This window comes from Delphinapterus leucas, chromosome 11, assembly GCF_059928025.1.
Source record: "Delphinapterus leucas isolate spDelLeu-1000000601 "Yukka" chromosome 11, BTC_Dleu_Yukka2, whole genome shotgun sequence".
In the NCBI taxonomy this organism is placed as follows: domain Eukaryota; kingdom Metazoa; phylum Chordata; class Mammalia; order Artiodactyla; family Monodontidae; genus Delphinapterus; species Delphinapterus leucas.
This window is the reverse complement of record NC_143139.1, coordinates 76,481,870-76,495,704: the sequence shown is the minus strand read 5'-3', so window position 1 is coordinate 76,495,704 and position 13,835 is coordinate 76,481,870. Positions and strand designations below refer to the sequence as shown.

Below are 13,835 nucleotides of genomic sequence, written 5' to 3'. Positions count from 1 at the left end.
ATATATTGAAGAATCCTTGCATCCCTGGGATAAATCCCACTTGATCATGGTGTATGATCCTTTTAATGTGTTGTTGGATTCCGTTTGCTAGTATTTCGTTCCGGATTTTTGCGTCTATATTCATCAGTGATTTTGGTCTATAATTTTCATTTTTTGTAGTATCTTTGTCTGGTTTTAGTATCAGGGTGATGGTGGCCTCATAGAATGAGTTTGGGAGTGTTCCTTCCTCTGCAACTTTTTGCAGGAGTTTGAGAAGGATTTGTGTTAGCTCTTCTCTAAATGTTTGATAGAATTCACCTGTGAAGCCATCTGGTCCTGGATTTTTGTTTGTTGGAAGATTTTTCATTACAGTTTCAATTTCATTACTTGTGATTGGTCTGTTCATATTTTCTATTTCTTCTTGGTTCAGTCTTGGAAGGTTATATCTTTCTAAGAATTTGTCCATTTCTTCCAGGTTGTCCATTTCATTGGCATGGAGTTACTTGTAGTAGTCTCTTAGGATGCTTTGTATTTCTGCGGTGTCTGTTGTAACTTCTCCTTTTTCATTTCTCATTTTATTGATTTGAGTCCTCTCCCTCTTTTTCTTGATGAGTCTGGCTAATGGTTTATCAATTTTATCTTCTCAAAGAAGCAGCTTTTAGTTTTATTGATCTTTGCTATTGTTTTCTTTGTTTCTATTTCATTTATTTCTGCTCTGATCTTTATGATTTCTTTCGTTCTGCTAACTTTGGGTTTTGTTTGTTCTTCTTTCTCTAGTTCCTTTAGGTGTAATGTTAGATTGTTTATTTGAGATGTTTGTTGTTTCTTGTGGTAGAATTGTATTGCTATAAACTTCACTCTTAGAACTGCTTTTGCTGCATCCCATAGGTTTTAGATCATCGTGTTTTTATTGTCATTTGTCTCTAGGTATTTTTTGATTTCCTCTTTGATTTCTTCCCTGATCTCTTGGTTATTTCATAACGTATTGTTTAGCCTCCATGTATTTGTGTTTTTTAATGTTTTTTTCCCCTGTAATTGATTTCTAATCTCATAGCGTTGTGGTCAGAAAAGATGCTTGGTAAGATTTCAGTTTTCTTAAATTTACTCAAGCTTGATTTGTGACCCAAGATGTGATCTGTCCTGGAGAATGTTCCATGCACACTTGAGAAGAAAGTGTAATCTGCTGTTTTCGGATGGAATGTCCTGTAAATATCAATTAAATCTATCTGGTCCTTTGTGTCATTTAAAGCTTGTGTTACCTTATTAATTTTCTGTTTGGATGATCTGTCCATTGGTGTAAGTGGGGTGTTGAAGTCCCCCACTACTATTGTGTTACTGTCGATTTCCTCTTTTATAGCTGTTAGCAGTTGCCTTATGTATTGAGGTGCTCCTGTGTTGGGTGCATATATATTTATAATTGTTATATCTTCTTCTTGGATTGATCCCTTGATCATTATGTAATGTCCTTCCTTGTCTCTTGTAACATTCTTTGTTTTAAAGTCTATTTTATCTGCTATGAGTATTGCTACTCCAGCTTTCTTTTGATTTCCATTTGCATGGAATATCTTTTTCCATCCCCTCACTTTCAGTCTGTATGTGTCCCTAGGTCTGAAGTGGGTCTCTTGTAGACAGCATATATATGGGTTTTGTTTTTGTATCCATTCAGAGAGCCTGTGTCTTTTGGTTGGAGCATTTAATCCATTCACGTTTAAGGGAATTATCAATATGGTTATTCCTATTACCATTTTCTTAATTGTTTTGGGTTTGTTTTTGTAGGTCCTTTTCTTCTCTTGTGTTTCCCACTTAGAGAAGTTCCTTTAGCATTTGTACAGCTGGTTTGGTGGTGCTGAATTCTCTTAGCTTTTGCTTGTCTGTAAAGCTTTTGATTTCTCCATCAAATTTGAATGAGATCCTTGCTGGGTAGAGTAATCTTGGTTGTAGGTTCTTCCCTTTCATCACTTTAAATATGTCATGCCACTCCCTTCTGGCTTGTAGAGTTTCTGCTGAGAAGTCAGCTGTTAACCTTATGGGAGTTCCCTTGTATGTTGTCATTTTTCCCTTGCTGCTTTCAGTAATTTTTCTTTGTCTTTAATTTTTGCCAGTTTGATTACTATGTGTCTCAGTGTGTTTCTCCTTGGGTTTATCCTATCTGGTACTCTCTGTGCTTCCTGGACTTGCATGGCTATTTCCTTTCCCATGTTAGGGAAGTTTTTGACTATAATCTCTACAAATATTTTTTTGGGTCCTTTCTCTCTCTCTTCTCCTTCTGGGACCCCTATAATGTGAATGTTGTTGTGTTTAATATTGTCCCAGAGGTCTCTTAGGCTATCTTCATTGCTTTTCATTCTTTATTCTGTTCTGCAGGAGTGAATTTCACCATTCTGTCTTCCAGCTCACTTAATCCGTTCTTCTGCTTCAGTTATTCTGCTATTGATTCCTTCTAGTGTATTTTTCATTTCAGTTATTGTATTGTTTATTTCTGTTTGTTTGTTCTCTAATTCTTCTAGGTCTTTGTTAAACATTTCTTGCATCTTCTTCATCTTTGCCGCCTTCCTTTTTCCGAGGTCCTGGTTCAGCTTCAGCTTCACTGTCATTATTCTGAATTCTTTTTCTGGAAGGTTGCCTATCTCCACTTCATTTAGTTGTTTTTCTGGGGTTTTATCTTGTTCCTTCATCTGGTACATAGCCCTCTGCCTTTTCAGCTTGTCTGTCTTTCTGTGAATGTGGTTTTTGTTCCACAGGCCGCAGGATTGTAGTTCTTCTTGCTTCTGTTGTCTGCCCTCTGGTGGATGAGGCTATCTAAGAGGCTTGTGCAAGTTTCCTGATGGGAGGGACTGGTGGCAGGTAGAGCTGGGTGTTGCTCTGGTGGGCAGAGCTCAGTAAAACTGTAATCTACTTGTCTGCTGATGGGTAGGGCTGGGTTCCCTCCCTGTTGGTTGTTTGCCCTGAGGCATCCCAACACTGGAGCCTACTTGGACTTTTTGGTGGGGCTAATGGTGAACTCTGGGAGGGCTCAAGCCAGAGAGTACTTCCCAGAACTTCTGCTACCAGTGTCCTTGTCCTCACAGTGAGACACAGCCACTCCCCGCCTCTGCAAGAGACCCTCCAACACTAGCAGGTAGGTCTGGTTCAGTCTCCTATGGGGTCACTGCTCCTTCCCCTGGGTCCCGATGTGCACACTACTTTGTGTGTGCCCTCCAAGAGTGGACTCTCTTTTTCCCCCAGTCCTGTCAAAGTCCTGCAATCAAATCCCGCTAGCCTTCAAAGTCTGATTCTCTGGGAATTCCTCCTCCCATTGACTGACTCCCGGGTTGGGAAGCCTGACATGGAGCTCAGAACCTTCACTCCAGTGGGTGGACTTCTGTGGTATAAGTATTCTCCAGTTTGTGAGTCACCCACCCAGCAGTTACGGGATTTGATTTTATTGTGATTGCACCCCTCCTACCGTCTCATTGAGGCTTCTCCTTTGTCTTTGGATGTGGGGTATCGTTTTTGGTGAGTTCCAGTGTCTACCTGTCGATGATTGTTCAACAGTTAGTTGTGATTTCGGTGCTCTTGCAAGAGGGAGTGAGCGCACGTCCTTCTGCTCCACCATCTTGAACCAGTCTCCTCCCCAATATCATTTATTGAAGAGGCTGTTTCAGGCCTTGAATTCCAGTCTGTAATCCATTTTGAGTTAATTTGTATATGGTGTAAGATAGTCGTCTAGTTTTATTTTTTTGCATGTGGTGGTCCAGTTTTCCCACCAGTATCACTTATTGAAGAGACTGTCCTTTCTGCAGTGTATTTTTTTCTTCTTTTGTCATAGATTAAATGTCCATATATGCATGGGTTTATTTCTGGGCTTTTTATATTCTGTTCCATTGATCTATGTGTCTGTTTTTGTGCCGGTATCATACTGTTTTGTTTACTATAGCTGTGTAGTATAGTTTGAAATCAGGGAGTGTGATACCACCAGCTTTGTTCTTATTTCTCAAGATTGTTTTGGCTATTCAGAGTCTTTTGTGGTTCCATACAAACTTTAGAATTATTTTTCCTGGTTCTGTGAAATCTGCCACTGGCATTTTGTAGGGATTGCACTGAATCTGTAGATTGCTTTGGGTAGTATGCACATTTTAACAATATTCTTCCAATCCATGAGCATGGAATATTTTTCCATTTTTTGAGTATCTTCAGTTTTTTTCATCTGTGTCTTATAGTTTTCAGTGTACAGTTTTTCCCGTCCTTGTCAAATTTATTCTTAGGTCTTTTATGCCTGGTAAATATTTATTGGATGCTAGACATTGTGAATTTTACTTTGGTGAGTGCTAGATATTTTTGTATTCTGGTAAATATTCTTTTTTTTTTTTTTTTTGGTAAATATTCTTAAGCTTTGTTCTGGGACACAGTTCCTTGGAAACAGTTTTATCATTCTGAGTCTTGCTTTTAAGATTTGTTAAGTGAGAACAGATTAGTGTTTAGTGCTAATTATTTCCCACTACTGAGAGCCTTCTGAGTCCTCTACTCATATCTCTCTGAAATGAAGTTTTCAGTCTGGCTTTTGGGAAAAGGAACTCTGTGTGAGCTCTAAATACTCATCCCTCTAATCCTTTCAGGTGGTCCTTTGCCATGGCCAGGAAGCTTTTGCAAAGCTCACCTTCTGTGTTTTCTGTCTCTTAGGGATCTTTCTTGCTTCATTATGTCCAATGTCTTGAAAACCATTGTTTTTTTTTTTTGTTCAGTCTTTTGTTTGTTTCAGGCAGGAGGGTAAACCTGGTCTCTATGCCATCTGCTGGCAGTGGAAGCACTTTTTTTTTTTTTTTTTGCGGTATGTGGGCCTCTCACTGCTGTGGCCTCTCCCGTTGTGGAGCACAGGCTCCGGACGCGCGGGCTCAGCGGCCATGGCTCACGGGCCCAGCCACTCCACAGCATGTGGGATCTTCCCGGAATGGGGCACGAACCCGTGTCCCCTGCATCGGCAGGTGGACTCTGAACTGCTGCGCCACCAGGGAAGCCCAGCACTTTTATTTTTAATTAAAATATTTTAATTAATTATGGAAATCTCAAACAAGTACAGAAGTATAGTGAGTGGTATGATGCATCCCCACATACCCATCACCCAGCATCAGTAATTACCATCTCTGAGCCAGTCTTGTTTTATCTTTTAACACTTCTGCCTCTGCCTCTCAACCCCTCTGGATTATTTTGAAGCAAATCATATCATCTCAACCATAAATATTTTAGTATACATCTCTATTATATACCAAAGCAGTTCCTCAAAAGTGTTTCCACAATACCATTTACATACCTAAAGTACTTATTTCTTTGAACCTCTTAGTGTTGTGTCTTTGTTCACGTATTCCTAATTTTCTCACAGTTTTGCTTGTTTGTTATTTTTAAAGTTGGTTTGTTTGAAAAAGCATCCAAATAAAATTTCCTTTTCTTTTTTAATTACCATTCCTTCTCACTTTGGACTTGAAATTATTACAGACTCTTGACATCATAAACCATATTATAACAGGATCTTTCCATCTGGTTTCTTTAGCCCCATTCACTGCCTCTCCTTCCCATAGCCACCAGTTCTCTCCCACCAAAACTTTTGATCCATCTTGCTTCTTCCTAAAATATACATATGGTAATGCTGTTCTTAAGCTTAAAAACCTTCAGTGAATAAGCAAGGTACAGAAAAATGTGTATGGTATGCCTTTCTTTATAGAAAACTTAGAAGTAGTATATATGCTTATATCTGTGTACTGCTTCAAGAAGGATACATAAATTATTGACAGTGGTTGCTTCCTAAGAGGGAAACTAGATGACTGAAGTGAGAAGACTTAGTTTTTTAATATTATATTTTATTTTGTTTGAATTATTTTATTTATGTAATTTATTCATTTTAAGTAAAAGGAAAAAATTTTTAAATACTGAGTAAATTATAAGAATATGAACTTGGTGTTCAGGAAGCTTCCACTATGTGGCTCCCACCTCTTTTCCTTTTGCTTCCAGCCAGGATGCAGCCCTCCAAGGTGGCATTTAATGGAAATGTGTCAGCATGGCCTTGGTGTCACAGAGTCTAGAGATTACTACCAACATTAGCACAGGGGCCCAGGATTCTAAATTTTCTGTAGTGCTTAGGGTGGTTCTACCTAAAATGTCTTTAGGTCACCTTTGAGGATCATTTTTCTCCCCAGGGAGTTTAATATTATATCCATTCTTTGGTTTTGGGTTCTACCTAAGCTTTAGTTTTCCCATTCCTTTGATGTGCCATTCTTTCTGTCCTAAATATCTTTTTTGTTCATCTTTACCTTTCTGGTAAGCCTCTATTGCCTATTTTTATAGGTATTCGTATGTATAAATTATTTTTCACTTGAAAGTTTGAACTTTTTATGGGGAGAGATATACTTCCTTTGAGGTTTTGTAATCTTTAGCAAGTTTGACTCTGTGTTTCAGTTTTGATAAAAAGGGGTATGATAATGTAGCTATATTCTGGATTGTTGTAGGGATTAAATTAATGCATGTAAGGAATTTAGAACAGTATGTTATGTAGATTATAGTATGTTGCACAATGCTTTACATATAGTAGGCATTCATTCAGTAAAGTTTTTGGAATATTTGGAGTATTGATGAATAAATGAATATTATTCTTAGTTTTCAGAGATTAATGTAAATACAAACTAGGTCTTTTTTTTTTTTTTACATCTAGTATTCATTAATTAATTGATTCAAGAAATAATCGAGTGTTTCCTTTGTGCTAGGCAGTAGTGCGAGGTTTCGGGAACACATGGTGACTAAAGACTAACTGTGTGTTCTTTTAAGGAGCTTACGTAAATACTTATTGAAATATGAGTTCTATAAGAGTATAACATGGAGGAGCCTAAAGTAATTTTGCTGGTAAATATCAGCTTTCTCTGATTGAAAATAAGTCTGAAGAATTTCCTGTGGTATACCAAATTGTTATACCTTTATTTTGCTTGCTTTAGAAAATAGAATCAGCCACTGTATCCAACATGATAATCTTAGCTGCCAACATAGTTTTTCCTATTAATAACAATAATAATAATCAGTAATTGTCTTTACCTCATGTTAATGGAATTTTGGACATCTCTGAGAGCTTGAAATTGAGTTTCTTTGTTTCAGATGATGGTTCTATTTATATAATGGTTATTGTAAAATTAGGTATATCATGAAATTTCTGTTAGTTTAATTTCATTGTCGTAATTAGGAGAGAAGCTTTGAAATTTGATTCTTCAATTTAATATTTGTGATTTCATATTTAGAATTGTTTTATATTTCTCTACATATTAGGTATTAAGTCCACAAAAGTTGGAATTGTTACGAGCTGAAATACAACAAGAACTAGAAACTCCAATGAGAGAATGTTTTAGGCATCTGGATGAAGTAAGTAATTTGTATAGAAGGACTGTGCATTTATCTACATGTGACTGTGAAAGGCTTGAGGAAACGCATCATTCTCCTACTCAAAAGCCCTGCAACAGCTTCCGTTCTTACTCAGAGTCCTTATAGCAGCCTTTAAGACTGCACACGATCAGATCACATTCTTGTGTCCACATTTGGCCTTCTTGGTGTTTCTTTGGCACTTCAGAAATGGTGCAGTTCAAGTCTTTGCCCTAGCTGTTATTCCTGCCACATATCTCTTGGCTAATTTTCTCATCTTTTTTAAGTCTGCTGAAATTTCACCTTTCCAGTAGGGCCTACTTTGACCAACCCCTGCCTCCTTTTAATATTGCAACTTGCCTTTCCTGTCACTCTTTAGACTTTTGGATACCCATTTACCCTGCTCTACTTTTTATTTTTCTCTAGTATTTATAATCTTCTAATATGCTATATAATATTTATTGTGCTTATTTTTAAAATTTTCCCTTTTACAACTGCTAGAATGTAAGTTGTATGAAAGGAGGAACCTTTATCTGGTTTTGTTCACTGTTAGAGTCCACATTCTTAAAACACTTCCTAGCATACAACAGGTGCTCAATTAATGTTCGCTGAATGAAAGAATGAATTTCATGCAGCCTCAGAAAAGTAAAAATTTGTTAGTTTTTCTTCAGATTGAGATCAGTCTCCTCATATGAAATGTTGGTATGTTTAATAAAGGGAACAGGAAGAGATGACAGATATTGACTATATTAGGTACTATCCTAGACATTTTATACGTTATCTTATTTAATAAACATACTGGGCCTTATACATACAAATGAATATTGTCCCCCTCAAAATGGTCCCCTTTGGAAAGTTGTAGACTAGTGATGCTGTCATTGCACAAAACAGTTGTGGGAATCCTCATTTATAAATGATTTTCTGGCTTGATAAAGTCATCTTTTCAATATCATCCTGATGGGTAACCAGAGCATTATGGTTTAGGAGTAGATTTAATTTTGGATTATAAAAAATTACTTAAATCTGAGGTAGGTGATCAAGTTAAGTAAAAGCATGTTTGTTTGTTTTTTAAAAAAAGTATGTTTCTAATAAAATCACAAAACCCACTTTCTTGGTTTGTAAACAGGCTTAGAAATCTTTCAACTAAAGATTTATAGTGAGCTGAGTATCTTAGGAGGCATGCTTTCCTTGTTAATTCCCTGATGTATGTTGGAATAGTGTCTCCATCTTCCTGCTCTGTTGCCTGAGTTTTTATTGAGATTCAGAATGCCAGCAGCTTTTGAAGTGTTAGGAAGCAGAATTTTAGAGCATAGGCATTGCATGTGTTCTTGGTTAGTCAGGAGAGTTGGTGCTACATATATACTTCAGACTAGTGTGTTGAATTGGACTATCATTGTAATATTTGACTGAACCTTGAGTTACTGTACTAAACATTCAAATAATCATTTACCTACTTAGAATTCATCCTTTTTGACTTTTAAGGGGGTATTTTATATTTTATTATAGAATTAATTTTTAAAATCTATTTTGAAAGGTGTGCTACATTTTTAAATATTATTTTATTAAGCCCAGAGGTCAAAAGTTTTGATATGCTAATACATTTTTATTATTAGAATCAGTGAGGAAATAAGATTAATTGAAGGGTAATTTGTTTTACTGATACCTTTTCAGGAGTGTGCTAGTTCTGTTTGTAGCATTCTTGCAATGAGAACTTTTCCAAGATTTGTTTATACTTCTGTTAAGCTTAATTTTTTACTTTTAGAATGGCTCTTAGTATAAAACAACTTAAAATTTTTGAAAAGGTGATTTTTGAAGTGAGTACAAATTTCATTTATAAATTTGTGATAAATTACAATCTTCTTTTAATTTAGGAAGTAGAAAAGTATAGAGCTGAATATAATAAACTTCGCTATGAGCATACATTTCTCAAATCAGAATTTGAACACCAGAAAGAAGAATGTGCACGTATTTTAGAAGAAGAAAAAATAAAATACGAATCAGAGGTGAGTGACTGATTATACTAGTTTAGTCATTATCCTGCTAGTCAATAAAATTTTATGATTTTATATTTTTTGTGAATCTCAACCTAAAGTTGATTGCATAATTGTTTTATTAATTAATGGTTAAGTATTTGTCATGATTTTCATCTGCTCTATAGCAACATTTTTCTGGTGAATGTTCTTTTTGGACTGTTAAAAGAGGAAAAGATGAAGAAATTTTATTTTGCCCCAGTCAGTGGTGATAGATAGCAGAGACAGACTTCTCTTTGCAAATACAGTTTGTCTGTGTGATTGCTTATTTAGCACTGGCCCCCTCTACTTATTGGAATCAAACCATGTTCAGGAGAGCTCTGGCTGTCAGCCCACGCTCCTTGTTTCCACTGATACAAACAAAGGGTTTATACATTAGGGTGTGCCCATCACCATCACTTCGTTCTTTATGGCATCTACAACTGCAACATTCTGTCTCTGATGCCTATAGCCTATACCCCTATTCTCTATCTATTAAGTTTGGCAGCCTCTCTTCTCATTTTGTCGTTTGTCTCCTAATTTTGCCAAAAACGAGGTTTGTGTCTCTTATTCTTCATGTTGCTTTTAGGTGATTTTTCAGGATGGAAAGAGAGAAATATCAGTTTTATGTTGCTATATTCAAATAAGAAATCTAATGCTAGTTGAATTTATTAAAAAATAACTTGTTGGCCGTACTTACATGAAGCATTCTATGTACAAACACATCTTCATAATACATTTATTGCATTGACTTTATTTGGAATTAAGAGCTAAAATATACTCTCCTTCCTTTACAAATTACTAATTGGATCAGACTGATTTCTTCTTATCAGTGAGCAGATTCCTCCATGATTGTTTGAAAAGTAAGAAGTTGAATGAACTTTGGATCATTTGAGTCCATTAAGAATTTGGTACCAAAAAACTATAAATAATTATAGTCTTTTTCATTAAAAAAATTATTTATTTTTTTTTACATATGATCTCATGTCTATTATGGTCAGTGATATGGAGCAGGACCGTCTTATTTTCTCCATTTTAAATGGCGACACTGAAGCATGAGATAAGTGACTTGCCCAAAGTCTCACAGAAACTCAGCAGCCAAGTTAACAGTAGAACTCAGGTACCCCAACTCCCACCCAGAGTTTTAAGTTTCAAATTATTAATGATTTGAGGTTGCCATGCTAATTAGGGGCCATCTAACCGCTGTAATATTGTAGAGAGATCAATTGATTTATATTATGTAAGATTTTGAAAGATTTTGAGTCTGTAATTATGATAGACTTAAAGGAACTACATATAAAAATTTTCCTGTGGAAAAAAAAGAATGATAAAAAGATTTCCAACCTAAAATGTAGATTTAGTAAATTGAAGAGTCACTACTGAGGCTGAAGATAGTGATGCTTTATTTTATACTTTGCTTTTAAAATCTAATGTTGGGGCTTCCCTGGCGGCGCAGTGGTTGAGAGTCCGCCTGCCGATGCAGGGGACACGGGTTCGTGCCCCGGTCCGGGAAGATCCCACATGCCGCGGAGCGGCTGGGCCCGTAAGCCATGGCCGCTGAGCCTGAGCGTCCGGAGCCTGCGTGCCCGGAGCCTGTGCTCCGCAACGGGAGAGGCCACAACAGTGAGAGGCCCGCGTACCTCAAAAAAAAAAAAACAAAACCAAAAACAAACAAACAAACAACAACAACAAAAATCTAATGTTGATGTTTATCTGGTAATGATTATTTGTATTCTGTAGTTTCTAGTTTTATTGTGTTTTTAAACAATGAAACCTGCATCTGAAACCTGATGCCTATTCTATTTTTCACTCATGAAAGGCCAAATGATATTCTTTAAAAATTTTAAGGTGCCAGTGGCATCTTAAATAATTTTCTAATTGGAATGTCTTATGACATCCTTAGAAATCTGGAGATAAACCGCTAGCTAAGAAGCTATGATTAGTAAAGGCTAGAAAAGTAAAACTTTCTAATAAGACTGAAGTTCTCATATGAGTGTGTTTCATGTTTGGTAATTGCAATTGTTGTTGCTTTTGTTGTGGTCATCCATTTACAATGCTTGGTGTCAGCTTATCTCTTGTAAAAATAAAATACAGTGTGTGTGTGAGTTGTGGGGGAAAAAAAAAGACTGAAGTTCTCTCCTTTCTACTTCCTAGTTGATTATGCAGGAGTAATATTAATTAGTGGATAATTGGCTGTCTGCTTTCGTTCCATCACTTATCTTTACACTCCAGTTTCTCTTTACAATTAAAGTAAAAACTAGTGAGATGATGTGGACACAAAACAGCAGTAAAACTTCAAAGTAAAGCCTACTCTTGCCATCTATCAACTTTACAATTTTAACTGGTATAAAGTATATTAGCTTGGTGTACTAAAAATAATCGGATTTTCTTGCATTAATTAAGGACTCACACAATACTGTACATTTTCACTTCTACAGATAAAAGAAATAACTGAATATTCTTTAGTGTTTTGTTTCATAGGGGAATACTTGAGGAAGATTTTGTCAGTGTTTTCCTGAGGAGCACTCTAGGAATTCACATGTCCCTCATGATATTTTGAAGTTTAAAAAGTATATGAAAGAAGATATCTTTATGAAAAAGATAATGGCATGATTTCTCAGTGCATTTGACTGTATACAGATGAAATTCTGAAGTTACATATATAGTTGTTATTTGGAAGTGGTACTACTGTGTTTATATTTTATTAGGACTCTGATTTTATATTATTCTGCAAATAGTAATGAAGAGCAGTACAAAGAGTTTTAGGTACAGGTGATTGTAATGTAGCCTGAATGAGTGAAAGAGTAATCCAGTGGAGATACTAAGATCTTGAGAGAGGGCAGTGAGCCCTGCATCATATGAAGACCTGTCAGTGACACAGTACATAGTGACAGGTCTCCAAGATTATTCCATCATGCTTTCCAAACTGGCTGAGCTCTACCTTGGCTTGTATGGGGCTGGTGAGAAGCCAAATTTCCTATGGCAAAGAAGGAGAACTTCTTTGGGTCCCTGTTACCACATGCTGTTTTTTCATTATAGCACTGGTAGCACAGAACTTGATAATGCGCTCCTTCTTTGGGTCCTTATCCTGACATGTATGTCGGTAGACATCATGAAATCTCTCAAAACACTTCTTTTTTGTTCTGATAGGTTTTGAAGTTCTATCTGGAGTGCTGCTTTAGGTCCCGGTGGGTTCCGTTATCTGAAATATTCCAAGTTCTCTAACTTACACCCTTCTCAGATTACTCTGAACTATTGATACATTACAATAGATAAAAGTCTCCCAAATTAAAATTAAATTACTTCACAGTTGGAATTCTCTGGAATTGATTTTAGCAAACTTTTAAGAAGGGCTTTGTGAAATTTTACTCATTAAACTTTTCTGTGAAAGCAGTTTTGAATATCTCAAAAACTTAACTTTTTGCCTGTAAAATTTTAAACATTTTAGGTGTTCATTTAGCATGACATGGGGAACGGACTTAACTTCTCTGTGCATCAGTGTCCTCATCTATAAAATGGTGTTGTCAGTAGTATCTATCTCATGGAGTTGTTTTGAGGATTTAATAAATTAATGTGTGTAAAGTGCTTAGACAGCACATAGTAAGTCTTCAATAAATGGTAGTTGCTATTATCATTATTTAAAGTCCCACGTGCTCAGATTTCTTGAGTATATGATCTTGTCCTTTACTTGAGCATGTTAGAGTTTTCAGTGTCAGGTCTGCACTTAGATCCTCTAAGTATTTTGAGGGCATATCTCATTACAGTGCCTGCATCCCCCGTCTTCATCTCACCATCATCTGACTGCTCTGCTTTCAGGTGCTCTCTGCCCTAGCTTTTCCTATCAGTCACAGTTAGTTATCTTTCTTTTACTATAGTCATGACCTCTCGGGGCCTGAAAAAGACATATGTTTATTATCCCTATTCTCTTGTTCAGTTTGAGTAGAATTCTTCTAAAGACACTGAACATCGCCTCATTTCCCAACAGTTCTTGCATCCCATCGTCTGATCTTTCCATATTTATGTCTGGAGGCAAATACATAGTCATGGGGAGAAAGTTCTTAGTACTGTCTTTCTCTTACTAGGAGAAAGTAAGGAGTTTAAGGAAAGGAGATGTTATCTTCCAAAATTAGATTAAAATATGAACTTTAAATCTGTAAATAAGTGCTGCCTTCTTCGTAGTGTAAATAAATGAGAAAATGGTTTTGTTTTCCATCATTGATATAGGAAAAATCAATTCTAACACATATAGGGGAAAAGGGGAAACTTGGAATAATAGGAATATAAAAAGGTAAGCTAACTTGACTTTAGAAACAAAGATCAGGGAACTTGAAATTTCATGTGCAAAATGTTTACCATAATGCCTGACAAATAGTAAATATTCAAATTAATGGTATTATCATTATTAGTACCTGACAGCATTAATCATAGTACTAATTTTCATAATAAATATAGTAGATATTTTTAAATAGATTTCAT

General features: G+C 36.1%; 1 protein-coding gene across 6 annotated transcripts in view; it reads left to right on the top strand.

The window, feature by feature from the left end:
- Positions 1-13,835, top strand: part of CEP83 (centrosomal protein 83) — a 150,294-nt gene that overhangs the window by 85,499 nt on the left and 50,960 nt on the right. For all 6 annotated transcript variants that reach the window (XR_016395024.1, XR_016395025.1, XR_016395023.1 and 3 more), the window contains 2 exons: positions 7,261-7,353; positions 9,222-9,353. Coding sequence is in view for 3 of the 6 variants with exons in the window: in XM_089921135.1 (XP_089777261.1) it covers positions 7,261-7,353; positions 9,222-9,353 (225 nt within the window). In the remaining 3 variants the exon portion in view is untranslated. The remainder of the gene's footprint in view (positions 1-7,260; positions 7,354-9,221; positions 9,354-13,835) is intronic.